The sequence below is a fragment of the Gymnogyps californianus genome, chromosome 14 (genome assembly GCF_018139145.2).
Source record: "Gymnogyps californianus isolate 813 chromosome 14, ASM1813914v2, whole genome shotgun sequence".
NCBI lineage: Eukaryota > Metazoa > Chordata > Aves > Accipitriformes > Cathartidae > Gymnogyps > Gymnogyps californianus.
This window is the reverse complement of record NC_059484.1, coordinates 9,294,342-9,312,067: the sequence shown is the minus strand read 5'-3', so window position 1 is coordinate 9,312,067 and position 17,726 is coordinate 9,294,342. Positions and strand designations below refer to the sequence as shown.

General features: G+C 47.2%; 2 protein-coding genes across 4 annotated transcripts; both read left to right on the top strand.

Annotated features, from left to right (window-relative positions):
• The first annotated feature begins 1,742 nt into the window (after positions 1-1,742).
• On the top strand, positions 1,743-8,235 carry LOC127021904 (tripartite motif-containing protein 6-like). Its single transcript, XM_050905236.1, has 6 exons — positions 1,743-2,427; positions 3,065-3,160; positions 4,226-4,459; positions 4,555-4,577; positions 5,572-5,714; positions 7,147-8,235. The coding sequence occupies exons 1-6, from the start codon at positions 1,792-1,794 to the stop codon at positions 7,635-7,637; spliced, it is 1,623 nt and encodes a 540-aa protein (XP_050761193.1). The 5' UTR covers positions 1,743-1,791; the 3' UTR covers positions 7,638-8,235.
• A 1,193-nt stretch (positions 8,236-9,428) lies between these two features.
• Positions 9,429-16,696, top strand: LOC127022119 (E3 ubiquitin/ISG15 ligase TRIM25-like). 3 transcript variants are annotated; one of them, XM_050905552.1, is made up of 8 exons: positions 9,429-10,049; positions 11,959-12,054; positions 12,631-12,864; positions 12,980-13,002; positions 14,191-14,327; positions 14,795-14,825; positions 15,063-15,094; positions 16,298-16,696. In XM_050905552.1, exons 1-8 carry the CDS (start codon positions 9,429-9,431, stop codon positions 16,342-16,344), a joined length of 1,221 nt encoding a protein of 406 aa, XP_050761509.1. In that variant the 3' UTR covers positions 16,345-16,696. The 3 variants fall into 3 exon arrangements, with proteins under 3 accessions (XP_050761509.1, XP_050761508.1, XP_050761510.1); XM_050905551.1 differs by having other exon boundaries at positions 15,063-16,696; XM_050905553.1 differs by lacking the exons at positions 12,980-13,002; positions 16,298-16,696.
• The last annotated feature ends 1,030 nt before the right edge of the window (positions 16,697-17,726 follow it).

Genomic DNA, 17,726 nt, shown 5'->3' with positions numbered 1-17,726 from the left:
ATTTGCAGGCAGCACGTGCAACAGCAAGGCTGCAGCTGGCCGCAGCAGCATGCAGGGGTGGAGCAGCAGCTTGTTTCAGCCTGTGTCTGCAAGCAGGGCACAGTAAGTAACCCAGAGCGATCCACAAAATCCCCACAGGCTCCTGTGGGGAGCAAGCCCTTCTGCAGCCCTCATAGGCTCCAAGCAGATCAAATAGAGGATTTTTTCCTATGCAGCACCAGGTTTTGGGGTTGGGATGCACACAGCAGCATGGCAGTCAGCTGGCGCCACGTGCACTAAGGGCAGCACTTGCAAATGCAAGTTCTGCCACGCTGGAGGAGGTGGGGAAGGGCAATGGAAAGCAGCAGTTTCATGTGCTTTGGGGGAACAGTAAAGCCAGGTGAGCACTGCATACAGTGTCAGTCATGTTCAAGACAACTGTGGAAAAGGGATTAGCAGTAGTGAAGTGTGAAGCCACAAACCCCATGGAGGGGAGAAAAATAATGATAAAGGACACAGTGGTTAGGAATGACAATAAGAAACATTACTTGGAAAGTACAGCCAACATCGGAAACATCCCCATTCAGTGGGCCACAGTCATAAGAAAGCATTAGGGAGCAGGTAATAGGCAGTAAGCTGAAAATGAGCTTGTGCTCTGATATGGAGGGAATAATTCTACCTACCCCCAGCAGGTGCATCATGTCAGAGAGAACTGAGAGGCCAATACCATCAAGAAGAGATTTGTATGATGAATTCTTGTAAAATAACTAAAATAACTGTTGCTTCTCTGGGCATTTAGCCAAGTACAGAGTCCTTGCCTGGACAGTGACTCAGGAGTCTCGCTGTTTCAAGTAATATGTGTTTAACAAGTCCTCAGGAACCCAGGAGCAATCAGAGCAGTCCAGTAACACCAGCCTTTGCAAACAGGCAAGCAAGGTCTCTGCCATGGGGGGCTCACAGGGACCATTTTTTGCTAGGACACTTACTGACAGCGTGCTTTGTGCCAACAGCTTCTCAGAAGCTTCTCAACAGCTTCTCAGAATGACGGGACAGAGAGAACAGAGAAAGAAGTAGCTTTTAAGATAGTAAAAATAAGTTGCCTCCATCCTCCTCTCTCCCTTGCTCCTGAAATGAAGGAGCCTTTTATTCCCTCCTGTTTCTAGGAGAAACTAAAGTCTAAGACTTAGCAACTCCAAGGAGGAAAGGAGGGAGCAGCCCTGAGCAGAGCCCTCTTACAGCTCCTGGAGGAGAGCTGGGCTATGGTACACCCACCCAGCTGAAGGGCAGCAAGGGAAACTTGCTTTATTCTTCCTGCTTTCTTCTCTGCACTCAAATATTGAGGGCAGGTAAGAACCTGGGCAGTGCTGGAGCCGGGAAAAGGACCAGTGGACACAGGGACAGGCTTTAAGGATGGAGGATCGCCCGATGTTCTCTCAAGGAATATCCACAAGAGGACTGGGATAAAGAAAAGTTACAGAGGGCGCAGATGGAAGCTCCATTTCCCGGCCGCTGCCCTCCCTGTTTAAGCAGGGATGGACCATTTGCCCCGCTCCCCTTGCAGCGGCAAGCCCCCAGCGCTGGAGCTGCCTGCCTGGGGTTTCTCCTGTGATGGCCACGGCTTCCGCCAGCGTGGCAAACGAGATGCAGGCAGCTGGGCGGAGGAGAGGGATGACCTTCCCCTGCAAGGGGGAGGAGGCAGCAGCTCCCCGCCTGCACAGCGAGGGAGAGGCGCCTCACTACGACCGCTTTCTGTTTCTCTTCCCGCCAGTGCCCTCCCTCTGGCACTCAGCCCCGTATGGCCGCTCAGGCGCCATGGCCGAGCTGCACGCTGTGGCCGGGTTGGAGGAGGACCTGACCTGTCCCATCTGCCTGGGCATTTACAGCAACCCCGTGTCCCTGAGTTGTGGTCACAGCTTCTGCAAGGCGTGCATCCAGGCGGCGCGCCGCCACCAGCACGGCCGGCAGGGCGCGTTGTGCTGCCCGCTGTGCCACACCCAGGCACACCCCGCCAGGGAGCTGCAGCCCAACATCCAGCTCCGCAGCATAGCGCAGAAGTTTTTGGATGCTCCTGCTCATCAAGAGGAGGAAAAGCGTGAAGTGCAATGCGAAGAGAAGGGGGAAAGTTTGGGCCAGCAAAACAAGGTGATCCTGTGTGATTTCTGCCTTCAGGAGCCCCAGCCAGCCGTGAAGACCTGCCTGAGCTGCGAGGCCTCCCTGTGCCAAGCCCACCTGAGCAAGCACGGCACAAAGAGCCCCCTGAAAGACCATGTTCTGATAGAGCCCTGTGATGCTCAGGTTTTGGCCGAGAGGAGATGCCCCCAGCACGGCAAACTGCTGGAGTGCTACTGCAGGACGGACTCGGTCTGTGTCTGTGTGCTGTGCTGTGTCACCAGCTCCCACAAGAACCACAAGATCACCACTTTGGAGGAGGCTTTTGGCCAAGCGCAGGTAAGAGGCTGCCAGAACAGTGGGTCGGGCATGGATTGCACTAGGAAAACCACGGCGGTCTGTGGCACCGAGAGCTGCCCGCAGCACAGGGATGAAACATCTCCTGAGTTTCAGATCTGCAGACTCAGGATGGGGTTAAATCTCCATCTTGGGATATTGGGCTTTTATTCCTAGTTTTGCCCCAGATTCCCTCTGGGCTTGCCCCTCGGGATATAAAACAAGATGTTATAAACACTTTCTTCCCATCCTGAGGAGCCAAACTAGTGGGACCAAGGCTTGTGGCTATGCTTTTAGTCCTCAGTGCACTTTCAAACCGGAAGATCAGCCTGAGCTGCATTTATGCAAAGAAAATTAATGACTGAGTACCAGAAAGGAAGCTGTCAGCACTGAAAGTAGCTTTATGTGTGGCTATTGCACATGAACAGTTTTCAGTTTCAGAATGTCTTTCCCGTGCTCGTAATTGTGGTATTTGTTCAGGGATAAAATCTTCCAATGAACCTTTATGTATTGATTTATCCTGAGAGCATGCAGTGAACAAACTTTTTGCAGGTCAAGCTTAACCCATTTCCACAAAATTGCTGATCTCATGCACATGTGTTGGTCCTATCTTGGTACCTCCCTCTGGTTATTTTTATAGAGTGTTTTTCCTGAAACTCTGAAAAGAGCGAAAACACACGAAGCTGCGCTGAATCAAAGCATAGCAAACCTGCTGAAACAAGAGGAGGAAGTCAAGGTTTGTTCCAAGGTCCCATATCTCTTCGGGGATGGTTGCATGCTGGTAGCTGATGAGATAAGGTTTTCTTTTGCCCTTCCCCCAATCGTGGATTCCAAAGCTTTTTTTAGTTCCTACGTGGTTTCTCAGATATTTTCTAGGTTTCTTCTTTGAAGAAGGATGATGAACAACTTTCTTATCAGCCTGGGAAATACATTCTTAGTTTCCAAAGGACCTTTGAGCTTGAAAGTTGCTGTTAAGTCCATGCCTCCTGATCAGTGGGTGGTGGTTGGCTTTTTTTTCCCCCCAACCTTATTTAATTTGCAGACTCTAAAATACTTATGGAAAAGATACCATGTTATAGTGATTTTATTCCTCTTTACAACAAGAAATCCCTTTAGGTTAGCCTGTAGTTCTAAGAAGTTGGTAGGAATGAGGTTAAAAGTTTGCCCCAAAGTGTCTGTTTTTTTGTTCCCAGCATGCAAATACCTATCTAAAATCTCTGAAAGAACAAGGAATTTAACGCAGGTCTCCTACTTCGTTCTGCTTAGGCAGAATTGGCACTTGCCTTCCTCCACCAGTAAAAGTAATGGGACTAGAAGTCCTGGCACTGGGCAAAGGAAATGTTCCCTTCTAGTCTGAAGACAGAACTGTACCTGTTGGCAGTGTCCTGTCTGGCAGCATAGCTGCTTTCAAACAGTGAAGGAAGCTTGGTGGAGGCAGTAAGCAGAGAAACTGTTTTTCCTCACCCATCCTTAAAAGGAGCAAAGGCAACGTATCCGTAGAAAAATACCAGTGCAGAATAAGGAAATATATGCATAGTGGAATGTCTTCAGCAAGCATCGTTCAAGAAGCACTACTTTCTCATCTTTTTGTGGTCAGGTGCCAGATGCTGGGGAAGGCCACTTATGTCACTTGGCCTTTCTGCTGTCAGTGGGACATCGTGGTTTGTTGTCGTATGGAGAGGCACTAAGTTAGTAGTTACTTCTCTCAGTCCAGAAAAGACCAGGCTCTTTTCTGAGTGAGAGTTAGTGTGGAAAATGTAAGATTCAGTCCCTAACAGCTTTGAAAGTATTTTCTTAATAGACTAAGGAGAGCCTGCGGAGGAATCGGTTGGAGAGCCTCTTTGAAGAGATGTGTCTGCAGCTAAATAACAAAAAAGGAGAGGTCCTGAAAGCTCTCAGTCACAATGAGGAGCAACAGCTTTCTGAGATTCAGATGGAGATACAAAACCAGAAAGAGATGAAGGATGCAGCCAGCCGTGAGGTACAGGAGCTGGAGGCGCTGAGAGATCAGAAAGACCTACTTCTTTTCACCAAGGTACCCAACAGCATCTCCCTTCCCAGACATACTCAGCTCTTGGGCTGGCCTTTGCCTGCACTATGCTAATTCTACTTTCAAAATGTGTTTTACAGGCTTTTGCAGCGATTCGAGCCAGGTAAGCTCTTCCCGAGTGGTCTACTATTGCATTACACGTTGTTTCAGGTGACTGATAGTCCAGCTGTGCGGGTCTGCTAGCCCAGCCTGCATGCACTGCAGGCCCACAGCTCCCTGGGCTCACCCTGGCTGCCCCTTGGGCATGCTGGCTGCACGCTCCGAGCCTGGCTTTGTCAGAGACCTGGAGAAGCCCCAAAATATTAACAGAGGTCATGTGTGACTCTTCATATATGACATGGCTTATTTTTCTGTACCCTCCGCACCTGTCCTTGAGACTCATTCTGAGGGCAATTCCTGAATATTTACATCCCTGGGTGGGCATGCAAAGGACGGATGAGCTTAGATATCCTGAGTCATCCTCCAGATAGCAAGTCGTCCTTGTAAGAAGCAAATGCGGCAGGAGCCAAAACATGCAGTGAAGTCATGAATCTACAAAGTTCATGGCTTTTGTCCTGAGCTGTTCCCCCAGTGCCTGCCCAGCGCTGTTCCTCCACCACAGCCCACCGCTGCGTGCACACAGGCTCCCCCAGCTCGGCCTTTCCCCAGCCTTGCATTTCAGGTGCAGCAGTTGCCCCTTGGCTGTGGTAACGCAGCACTTCTCGTTTGCTGTCCCAGTGTCCCAGCGGCTGCCCCTGACACTTCGTTAGCTCCTGCTGCGGGGACTCGATGACTGTAACCGCAAACATGATGCTAGGGTCTGTCCTGGCAAAAGCTGGTGCTGAGGTGGCTGAGACAAGGTCCTCTGGGGACAGCTGTTGTCCATGGAGTGAACTCCATCCTAACGATGTTGAAGAGATTTGGGGTTCTGGGAAAAGACCAGTCAGAGGGGGAGTCCCTGGTAAAGCTGCAGAGGGAGGGGAGAACAGAGGCTGCTTTCCGTATCTCCCATCTGGGCTGGGTGTGGAGTAAGGGATGCAGTTGTTGGCTCAGGGATGGGCTCGGTGATGGTTTTCTGATGACTTTCTGCTCTTCTGATGTCTTTCTGCATGTTTTAGGAAACACAGGCCAGTTCCTAACAATGATGGTGTACAACTGCCAATGCCACCCATTATTTTGGATGAATTAACAACAGACGCTACTCTACGGCTTTTCCGGCAATTCCTGTCAGACATACAGTCCTTATTTAAAGCACCACCTGGTAAGTGATCATTTCACTGTGTGACAAGCAAGACAGAGAAGCTAACAGAACATATTTAAGAAAGGACTGTAATAAGACACCAAGTACACCAAGTACCTCTAGAAGAACTGATTACTAGCATTTTATGATTATTTTCGCATATGTGTACATAAAAGGGTTCTTGTCCTGGGCTTCAGCGCTTTGGGACATGCCTTGAATACACCCTGTTAAAATGGACTCTGGGTAAAGAGGTGTGGATGTCCTAGGAGTGTTCTAGGAGGATTAAGAGAAAAGAATAGTAACACCTCTTCTGTCTGTAGCGTCACTTTGATTCAAAGCACAGGGAAGGTTGAGAACTCATCACAGCAGCGGCAAGTGGAGTTTGTCTTACGATGTAAATAATCTACTCTTTCTGTGTAAATAATTCTACTCTTTTGTAATGTTTTGTAAGATCAACCTGCAGTCGCGATGCTGTGCACGGTGGGACGCTTGTCCAACTGAATCGAAAAAATGAGGGTTCCCTTGTTATTGCTCTCTTGATGGTGCTTGAGCCCCTGCTGACAGTGAGCCTAGGGTCAAGACCGAGAGACAGCTGGGGTGGGCAGGCTCTGTCCAGAGCGTGTGCGACAGATGTGCACACCTAATCGGCTGCCATCTGTACAGTCTTGGGCACACTAAGAAGCACACCGTGCTCACGGCCACTCCTGAGTTCAGTCTCTACCATCCCTGTAAGCATAGTCCAGACCTATTCTGGCTAGAAAGCCTCAGATCCAGGTTTTCCTAATTATCTATGCCATCTAAGCAATTTTGGTTAGTTGCCCAAGTCACTGCCGCTGTTTCAGTTTCTTGAAGGAGTAACTTCCAGAGCAGAAAATGCCACAATATTGACATGCATTACATGCAAGAGAAGTTCTGAATAAAAACATTCTGCAAATTTCTGAGTGTAGAATTAAATTCTTGTGACTGGCCCTGCTAGGAAGTTTTGAGAGTTCTAGAAAATAACTTCAAATGATCCTAAGCAAATAAGCATTTATAAAATGGCTGGGCTGCTGTTCACACATTTCTTGTACATGGAAATTAATCTGGGAAGTTTTTAAAAATGCCTAATGAAGCTCTGCAGGACAGTGATGGAAAACTAAAATCTAAGAGTTGCTGTAGTTGGAAACAAAAAGGAAAAAGACACTTTAAAATTGTGAAAGCAGCATTTCTTGAAATGTGATATCAACACCCTTTAGAATTACATAGGAGCAGCTAAGAGAGGTGCAGAAGGTGTTTCAGTTAACATATGCTTTTAATGACTTGGGTGGGTTGGACTTGAATTGGATGACTCGGATAGGATGACTTGGATTGACTTGGATGACTTGGATTGGGAAATCCAGCTTTCAGCAATGGGCACGTATGCAAATCTGCACAATTATCTGTTAATCATAATGTGGTTTTTTTCTTTCTGTAGTTCATGAACATCTGACGTTTTCAATGCATCAAGAAATCCTGTTTGCTTACAGTGCCAACGTAGTCGTTCCATTCACACACCCAACTTTCCAGTTTGGGGTGCCAAATACAATCAGTGCCACCGAACATGTAACGAGCAACCAGTGCTTCTCGGAGGGCTGTCACTTCTGGGAGGTGGACACCAGCGATGCGAGGTGCTGGAAGCTCGGAATCATTCATTGCCAATTTGAGTGCTACCTGCAAACGTCTTCTGATTCCCTTCGTGTGTTCATAGGTCAAACAATGATCACAGCAAAGAACTTTCCTCCAGCCCTCAAAGTGGTCAGGGTAGAGCTAGACTGTGGAAGAAATACACTGTCATTTTATAATGCATCTGTCAAGGATGGAGATCCTGCTGAGAGCCTCAGGCTTATAGAGACAGTAAGCATCCCTTCAAACTATCCTGTCTACGCTACCTTTGGTGTGTCTGACGGCTCTTTGAAGCTCCTGTAGTGATGCAGGGACAAGGTGCTGTTTTGTATTTCCAGGCCTAGGTATCGGGACTGCTGCTGTGCAGAGGCTGTGCTAAGCTGGCATATTAGAAATTGGATTTTGGGCTGCTGTGACGGCTCATCTGTGTGAGGACGAGGCCTCTGTGGGGTATATCACAGCACACTGTCACTTACTGCAAGAGCTCCTATCTTATTTGTTCTGTTAATCACGATGGAAATATCATTAAGTTGCGCATTTTTGCTCGGCTGTATCAAATGCTGTGTTGGCTGCATGTTATTAAAGTAATTTAGTTTGCAAAACTCAGTGGCAATTTAGTTTATAAAAAAGTTGACAGCACAACATTAACTGCTACAGAAGTAAGCAGCAGCAATGCTGATCTTTGCTCTAACACATCAGCTTTTACCTCTGCCCTCCTCTGCCCATCCTGCATGACCATCCATTGCAGAAGCAAAGCTGGCCTGGCAGGTGAGTAGAGACTAGGCAGTAAGACACCTGGTTTCCCTTGCTCTCTGCTGCTGTCGTCCCCTGTGAGCTCTCTGATAGATCATTATTATTATTGTTAGTATTATATTTTACTTTAGTAATTAAACTGTCCTTATCTCAACCCACGAGTTTTACTTTTTTTTTTCCCTTTCCTCCTCCCCATCCCACTGGGAGCGGGGAGGGGGAAGCGGCTGCGTGGTGCTGAGTTGCTGGCTGGGGTTAAACCACGCCACTTACCTACTTCTTGCCTCAATTTTAATTTTCTCCTCACCTATGCAAAAATCTCACAGCAAAGGGAGTAATAAAGAGGAAAACTCCTGTGCCTTTAGTCTGTGCCATATGGGGCCTGGATTAGTTCGTTCTTATGATTTCCAAACACCTTGAGGAGGAAGAGATGGTATTCCTGCCTGCTGCCTGTGGTTCTGCTGCTTTCAGACAGAGCCAGGATATTTGCATGAAGAGGTCGAGGCAGGAGTGCTTCACCCCAGCAAGGACTGTGAAGGACCTTGAGGGACACTACAGTTTTGCATATGCTAAAAGAAATCCTTGTTCAGTCTTAGAAGAAAGTGACTGTGTTTTGTCTTTTGCATTTTATACACCAAAATGATATGGAAAACCACGCAGGTAGAGTTGGGTCTCCCAAATGCACCTGCAGTGGCTACTCAGGTGGTACAGGTGCCAGGTGAGGTAAGCAATGCTTGTGACATGGTACAGGGATATTCCCATCCCAGCGTGCTTTTCCAAGAGCCTTTACCAGCCCTCATTTCCCTGTCAGCTGGCTGCAGGTAGGAGACCAGCCTCAACAAGTCCCAGTAAAACTTTCCCCTGGGTTCTCCCTATTTTACCTTTAGGGGAGCATCTGTAACTGTTGTGGAGAAGAACCAGACAAAGCAAAGGGAATTCCTGGCTTACCCCTGCCAGGCTCATACTCTTCTCATCCAGGGTTTATCCTTAATTCGCTGCCCCTGGCATGGGATGGAGGATTCTTCCGGAAGGGCAGAGGGCTGTAGGAGAATTGTCCATCTTGTGCCCCCCCCAGCACCCCCTGCTCCCACCAGCCTGCTGGGGGCTCACACACGAAGCGATGCTGCCTGAGACTGAGGGCAAACGTCTAAAAGTGGCTGCCCCAGCTCACAAGAGCTGTTTCCGGGTGGAGCTCGGGTCGGGAGCGTATCTCCGCCGGCCTGTCACAGGGCAGAGAGGAAGGACTTGCAGGCTCTGGGCTGGGTCTCCAACCGGGGCACAATGCCAAGGACGTCTGTTTAGTTTCGTTTCTCGCAGACTGGCTAACACGCCATTTCTGCAGCCATGGCAAAAGCTAGGGACGAATTTGGAGGGGGTGCCAGCCTGGAGGACGAACTCAGCTGTCCCATCTGCCTGTGTCTGTACACGAACCCCGTGTCGCTGAGCTGTGGTCACAGCTTCTGCAAGCAGTGCATCCAGAAGGCGCTCAGTGCCCAGCAGCAATCCAAGGCCCCTTACTCCTGCCCCATGTGCAAGCTCCAGCTGGGGCCCATCCTGGAGCTGCAGAAGAATTTCCAGCTGTGCAGCATCGTGGAGGCATTTCTGGCCACCACTTCGAAAGGACAACAGGGCAAGGGCCCTGCAGAGGGGAAGAAGGAGGTGGTTCCCTGTGACTTCTGCCTGGATAGGTCCCAGCCAGCGGTGAAAACCTGCCTGATCTGCGATGCGTCTTTGTGCCAGGCCCATCTGAACAAACACAATGCCAAGGCTTCCCAGCAGGACCACGTCCTGGTGGAGGTGGGCGCAGGCGGTGTGGTGGAGGAGAGGAGGTGTCTGGAGCACGGCAGGCTGCTGGAGTGCTACTGCCAGGACGAGGGGCAGTGCATCTGTGTGCTCTGCTCTATTGCGGGATGCCACAAGGGCCACAGCATCATCACCCTGAAGGAGGCACATGACAAAGAGCTGGTAAGGGGCTCTCCTCTCCCCACAACCCCTGCAGGGTTTGCTCCAAACTCCTGACCTGGAGGAAGGGGGGAAGACGCAGGAGGGCCAGTAAGGCTTTCAGTGGGGAATGGGGATGGGGGGGGTGAGGGCAGGCAGGCAGCAGCTTGGGGGATTTCGTGTCCGCCCCAACGGGGACTGGTGCGTTGTGCTGGAATTTGCTTTTCATTTCCTCCTTTGTGTTGCCAAAGCAGCCTGGCAGGCTAAGAGGGGGAGACGAGCAGAGAAAGGTATTCAGGGCTGACCCGGATAAGGGTGGGTAAATCCTGTAGTGTGTGTTGACGTGGATGTGCGTGCGTGCAAACAAGCGAGAGGCAGGTGCAGGGCTCTGCTGTCCCACACGGCTGAAATGCATGCCATTCTGTGCAGCCCCAGGCCACTGCAAACTGCCACTGACAAGTGTATTCCTGGCTGGCATTAAGAAGTATTCCTTCAGGGATTAAGAAGTCTTCCTCCACAGAGCCTCCGGGACCGCACCACTGCTGAACTTTGGGTTGGGAAACAGGTTTTCCCACTCGAGGCCCTTCCCCCTGGCTCCCTCCTCCCTCTGCCCTAAGTTTTGCCGAGCCAGCGTCCCAGAGGGCACAGAGGTATGGGGCCTCGATGTCCCTGTCCTTGAAATGCTCCAGAATCAGCTGAGACTGAGGGGATAAAATGCATTTGCTATGCTCACTCACTGCCTTGCATTTGAAATTCCTGGGCTCAATTTAGAGCCCAAGCAAAACACCCTGCAGGAAGCCAGTGCGTGAGCAAGAAACGCCTGGCTCGCTCTGGACCTCACGACAGGTCACAGCCTCCTCAGGAATTAGCAGGAAGCACCCTTTGCAGTTATATGTATCGCAAACTAACTTTCTCCCCCAAGTTACATATAAAAAATTCAGGGCTGCCAAACAGAAGTGGCCTGTGTAGGATAGTAGCCATTTCCTTCATCCCTGGAGCTGGTAAAGGAGCAACAGTGCCCTGTCTATGGGGAAGCCATCTCCATGGGTAAGCTGAGATCTCAGCTGCATATTCCTCCCCAGGATAGCCAGGGAAATCAGGAATGCAGCTCTTCAGGAGGAATTATAAAAGGATTTTGGTGCAAGGAACCTCGGTCAAATTTGATTATTTGTCTTTTAATTTTTCAAAAATTAAAACTTTCCAGCTGTGACAACTATCTCATGGAAAACCTAAGCTTTCTGGCATCATTTTTATTAAAGAAACGGGAATCTGGCAGCTCTGTCTGCCGTGGCCATTCGTGGGTGCTCGAGGTGTGAAAACGCTGCTGGAGGCAGCCAGGAGCAACCAGAACCATTCAGAGACTGTCTAATCCCTGAAGAATGAGGTTTAATGTCCCCTTTGAAATGTGTTATCGTGCAGTATAACAGCACTCAATGATCATGGTATCCGTTAAAATAAACAGCTGGGTGAGTAAGTATCGCTGTTTCGCTGATCTTCAGAAAAGATGATTGCTTATTACCTTATCCTCAGATCCCACAGATGCTGACAGATGTGAAAACTAAGGATTTGGATCACATTAGGCACATGTGAATATTCTGGCAGGAACAGAGCTTTAACGGTTAAAGTGAGATTTATTCATTTAAAATGAAAATTACTTATTCAAAGGAAAAGTTGTTTCCTACCACATACAAAGTTACGCATATATAAAACTAAACATTGACTTGAAAGATTTCAAGATCATATCAGTTTTCTGTTATGCCCTATCTTTATGAGGAGGCAAGTGAACACAGTTTACTATAGAACTCACTGGTGAAAGCGAGCAGGTAGAAGGCGCCTGTGCCATTTCACCAGCTCCACAAACTGCCGGTCTGGTTTAAAGCTACCCGTGCTGCTTCCCTGCTATGAAGTTCAACGCTGTCTGTCTTTCTGCTAGGGTCTACTCTCAGACATTGTGACATGGCTGCAGGAACGTAAAAGCACTTTAGCTACTGCCCTAGAAGAGCTTCAGAAAAGTGAGAACCAGCTGAAGGTTGGTACCCAGATCGTCACTAATTCAGAGCATCTTTCCTCCAAATTTCCCAGAAATAAGTGATGGCAACTGTACTGTTAGAAGCAGATGAATAGAAAGAGATATAGTCCAAAGTAGGGAAAGCACTGGTGTAAGAAATTGCCAGAGGCCAAGCTTTCTCACAGCCTCCCAGGATAGCTCCACAGGAGGAACCAGCTGGGAGACTCCACCATTTATTATGGTTGCACAGACCGGGTTGCAGGACTGGCAGACCACAGATTGCACATATCTATGTATTTTTAAAGTTTTTCTATCCGTTAAATAAAAGAAAAACAATTTGAGTCTACAAGTGGGATTTTCAGTGTGTACCGATACAGTTCTCACATTGTTAGCTGAATTTTATCTGATTTTGTTACTATATCAGCATTAATTTTCATAACCCTCTGTTTAATCAGATATTCTAAGCAAATGCTTATTGTCCACTTCCTTCTAAAGCCAGTGCAAAGGATAGATACAATCCTAATTAATAAACAGAGACACTAAGCTGAAGTGTTGAGTTCCCAAGCCAGTGCACCATTTTCTTATCTGTTCATTTAGACCAATACGAAAACAGTGACTTCTCAGCTGCAAAAGCTGTTTGAAGAGATGAAGACAGAGATGATTCAGAAAGAGAGGAACATCCTGAGTGACATTCAATCCAATGAGAAAAAACAACTGGCAGACATTACCAAAGTGAAGAAGGAAATGGAACAGAGGAGAGATGAGGCTGCGCAGCATCTTCAGTCTTTGCAGAAGATGAGAGAGCAACCAGATATTTTCCTCTTCTTCAAAGTAAGCAGCGGTATTCTGCTTTTCTTCATGAATATGCCTAATTCTGAGCCAGCTGCCCTTTCTGGAAATCATACTAACAATTTTTTTCCTTTTTTTTGGGCAATCCTATTTGTAGGAGTTTAAACTGGCCATGGACAGGTATGTTCCACCTGAAAACACTTGTTTTCTTCTTTGAAAAAATACGGTGTTGATAACTGGGATCAAACCCCACTGCCTGTGCCCCTCTGTCCCAGCACCCTACACTGCAAAGCTGCTCCCTATTCCAGCTGAGCCAGAGGGCACCACGTCTGCACAATTAACAAGGATGGAGAGAGATCTGCCTGCCATTCTAGTGGTCCCTTTAAGTTTCAGTTTCCTTGGCAGCTATGTGGTTGCTGGATTCTGATGAAAACCACTGGCTTTTATTACCAGAAAAACATTTTTATCAGAGATGAAGCCCATAGGGTTCAGTTTACAGCAACACTTTCTTGGATGCGTATTGGTGACACTCCTGCACGTAAGTCCCAGTGAACAGCCTTTGGCTGCAGAGGTAACTGGCTCATTTCCCACCGATTTTTGCTTCTGCTTGTGGACAAGCTTAATAGCTAGACAGATTTATTATCCCTTCTCTTGCAAGTGATACATTTAATTTATAACTTATCACTTCCTAATTGACGCCTGGGTGTCAGCTGTAATTCAATGGTGCAAAACCACACCAACAGTAAGTTACAGATCGACAAGAGATTTTGCTACAGCACTAAACTCCCCAGCTGCCTGAAGGGCTAGCTCAAACATCTAGCTGGATTTTAAGATGTCATCTCTGTAACTTGTACAGATTAAAGCTGAGTTTGAACTTGGATTGTAAGGATAACTTTGAATCACCGTGTACCTAGGGGCTGTGCTAGCAGCAGCACAGTCCATTACTCACAGCTGTGCCGCAAGTCAAAATCTAGCCTGTGGGATCAAAGTCATTTTCCAGAAGCCTGGACACCATTTAATATGTTTGGCATTTTCTTTCTATCACTACGGTGGTTGTGCTAGAACAGTAAGAGCCTGCCTGCAGCAGGTCAAAGCACTATTCACACAAGGGTATTAGCAAAACGCTTTCCCCTTTCTCATTTTTAGCATTTGAAAGTTCCCATCCAGGTTTGGTAAGCAAAAGGCATTGCCAAATAAATAACAATATGTAACAATTGCAACTCACTTTACCTTATCAGAGAGCTGTTTACCTGCTACTTCATGTTGCCAAAGCACCCTCCTCTTTGTAGAGTCCTTCCTAATGAAGGAGTTTGTTAACTTTCTAATGCTAAATGGTTTTCCTTGGTGAAATGACTGCCTGCGCCCTAGGATTGCAAGTCAGAATTTCGGCATCAGCGGGATGGACGTGGTGGTAGTGCAGCTGGATCAGGCCAGGATCAACCGCTACCGACGCCTGATGCAGGACTTCGTGAGGTGCCTGGACTCGCTGCTGCAAGACGTGCACAGTGAGTGAGCTGCCCCGACCTGCCGGCCACGTACCGCTGACCCCGAGCGGAAAACAAGCAAGCCATGGGGTTCAGCGAGACGGGCTGATGGCCACTGAACGCTGGCTCCTTTGTACGGGGCGTGTGCCTGGCCTTGAGGGGCTGATGAGGATTTGGATGGGATCTTGGGGGTGTTGGAGAGGGGAGGGCGAAGGGGGCAGAAAGACTGTTTCTGGGGATAGCAAGGAAGAGGTCTGCTCCTAACCGGCGTAAGGCCAGCTTCTCCTCTGTCTGATGTGGTTTCCTCCTCCCACCTACCTCCCGAGTCTTTGGGTGCTCAGTCATGCTTTCGAGAAATGCCCTCTTCATTTGCCCACCCCCATCCCCACCTAGTTGATCCCCGACCATGAGATCCAGGGGTACAGTACCAAGGCCCAAACTTGAATGCATTGCCAGCTTTGTAAAACATTCTTCTCCATCTTCCGTAGGTGAACTCACCAACCAAATTAAGTCGAACAGGTAAATCCATTTCTTTACGTACAAAATGATCCCTGCAAATTTCTCCAACAGTTGTTCATTTAAGGACCGTGTGTCCTGTGCTCCTCTGCTTTGGTCTCAAGGAGAGCCAAGCAGAGTCTAGAAGGCTGTCCTTCATCTCAAAAGAGGGGGTCAGATCTATTCATGTCTCTTATTTCGTTACTGACAAGATGTGATTTGTGTTTTACGAGGCACTAACATTCAACACTTTCTTTACAGTGGGGCTTCAGATACTGGTACCTATTCAAACTGTAAGTGTTCAAAAATACGAGTTATTCCTCAGGACTCTGGCCTGGGGCTGTGAATCTTGCAGAGAAAATCTCTCACCTAAAAAGGTGAACAGCATTTTATTGCATGCATCTCCTCTCCTTGCCAGAGATGAGACCAGCAGGAGTGCAGCCTCTCAAAATCTGCAGTGGGCAGAAGTCTCTGGGAACTCACCAGAGAAATCATTTATCTTCAGCCTGAGGGAGAGACTGGGTTTGCTTCAGTACTCAGTAAAAGTCTGAGCCTGCTCCGAGGAAAGACTGTGGAGGGGTTCCCACCAGCTGAGCAGGAGCTGGAGCAAACCCAGTACCTGAAAGCATTCCCAGACAAATCCAAGTGCTGCAGGAGATATTAAATCTGTAAACAGTATTTCTCTTCAGATAGCACTAGTCCAATGCTCTAATAGATTTCTGCTGGGTAAAGTGGTACATCTTTTCTACAAGCTTTTCTGAAGAAAACTTATTTAGAAGTTATTTGAAAGATTTTTTATTTTTTTTAATTGCTGCAACTGAAGTTCAGTTTGCAAACAAGTTTTTCTTAATTCATAAATTCAAAATAAAATCCTACTTTCTTCACCACTTTCTAATTTTTGGAGGGGAAAAATATTCTCTTCTGACAAGCATTTCTTAGGGACAGGTTAATGGTAAAATTCTACTTTGGAAAGGATTTGTTTGAGAACACTTGTTCAATGGGAGCGTTGAGGACAATGTAGTCTTGCCCTAAATGCAAACATATTTGTTTTACCAGACACATTTGAAAAACCAGAAGAAAAATCTTGTTTTCTTTTTTCAATAATTCATGTAGCTGATAATGAATGGAGAGCACAAGAGGCATGTGGTGCAGGCAAGCGATTAAATGGCATTTTAATTACAAAATGCTGCTTAACAATACAGTTGCTTTCATTTAACATAACGCCAGCCTCAAATCTAGAGGTATATTTAAATCAGTGTACATGGCCATTTATTTATTTGTCTTGTGAGCTCAGTCTTCTACAGTCATATTAATGTCTGTGTTCTATACAGAACCAGACAGTTACTCAAAACAGGGGAGGGAGAAGAGATATTTTTTCTGAGGCAATGCAAAGCTGTACTTGGAAGCAACTTGTCAAATATGGTATTAGCATAGCAATAAAATATTTCTTTATTATTACAGTAAGTGAAGCTTTTCCATCTTGTGTATTCCTACAGCACAAAACCAAACGAAAAGATCAGCGTACTTCAAGTGGCAGATGTGAACAAAGTGTATGGTCCACATATGCCCAGAAGTAAGGGAGAGATGAAAAAAAGAAGTCAGAACTGAGATGGAAAGAAAAAGTTAAATATTGTCAGAAATGTCCTCTAATAAAGGGGACCTGCCAAGTGTCTTGACCTCCCCTGCATACCCGCTATTAAAAGCAATTCTCCGGCATATGCAAATTTAGAAAAGAAGTGCTAAGAATTAACACGGACATAAGAAAATCTCCAACTGCTGCTGGCTTCCAAACTGTGGACTGTATCATCTCATGGTACTAATGATACTTGTGTACTATTAATTGTGGTGGCTATGTTGTCATGTGGTTGGATAACCAAATAAATGGCTATAGATACAGATAAGCAAGGCTGGCTGATTTCATACCGTCACCAGGAATTGTTGAGAGCATTGTGGATGGCTGCAGTAGAAAGCTGTTCAGGATCATGCCACAGATTTGGATTATCACATTTAACACAAGTGATCTTTGCAGCAAAGAATTAATGATCTTTGCATGAAACCAGTTTAGTCAGCCTCGAAGCCACATTTTAACACTTCTCCTACAGAGCGCTCAGAGCACCATGCAAAAATACCACGGTCAGCCGCATACAAAGATGCTTTACTGGCCACATCTCCATGTGTATAGATGTTCTTTTCTGATCAAGGACATGCTGTGCTTTCATGTAGCCTTTATTGCACATCAGCTCCACAAAGGGATTTCATGGGCACTGCCAGGCAGATAGGCTCACTGTTTGCTGCTGTAAGCTGCTCTCTGCCTAGCTGTGGTTCAGATCCAACATGTAGGTTCACAACCTGGGTGTTTCTTCTCCAAAAGATAAAAATATTCTGCTGCAAACCAGGGTTGCCAACATAAACGTTTTTAAGAAATAAAGGCTAAAGTTCTGGGTCCTTCTATGTAAATTAGGATTCACGGCTAGAACTTTATTCTGTCACTTGTGATAATCAACATATACCTAATTGCAGGGATTAAAAACAATAAACTCAGCAAAATCCATCTCAGATTTAGAGTAACTTCTCCCTTTGTGGTTTAAACGGACTCGCCAAGCTGTAATGGATCCGCAGCCCTTGCTCTGCTGCACACATCAATTGTCAGCATAACAGAAAGTGCGTCGCCAAATTTTGGGAGCTCAGCAGTAGCTCAAGGTCACTTTGCAAATATTCCCTACTGCTCGAAGCCAGCGAGACACGAAGGACAGCTGCTCTCAGCCACTCAAATGAGGCAAAAAAAATGAGCCTGTCCTTCGGCACTTTTACTACCTGGGCTTCTCTCTGGCTGCCAGGTAGTTACTGCTTTCACCCCAGGTGAAGGAGCCATGACCAGCCAATGCAGTTCAGTGCTGCTGCTGCAGACAGCAAGTTACTGCACTG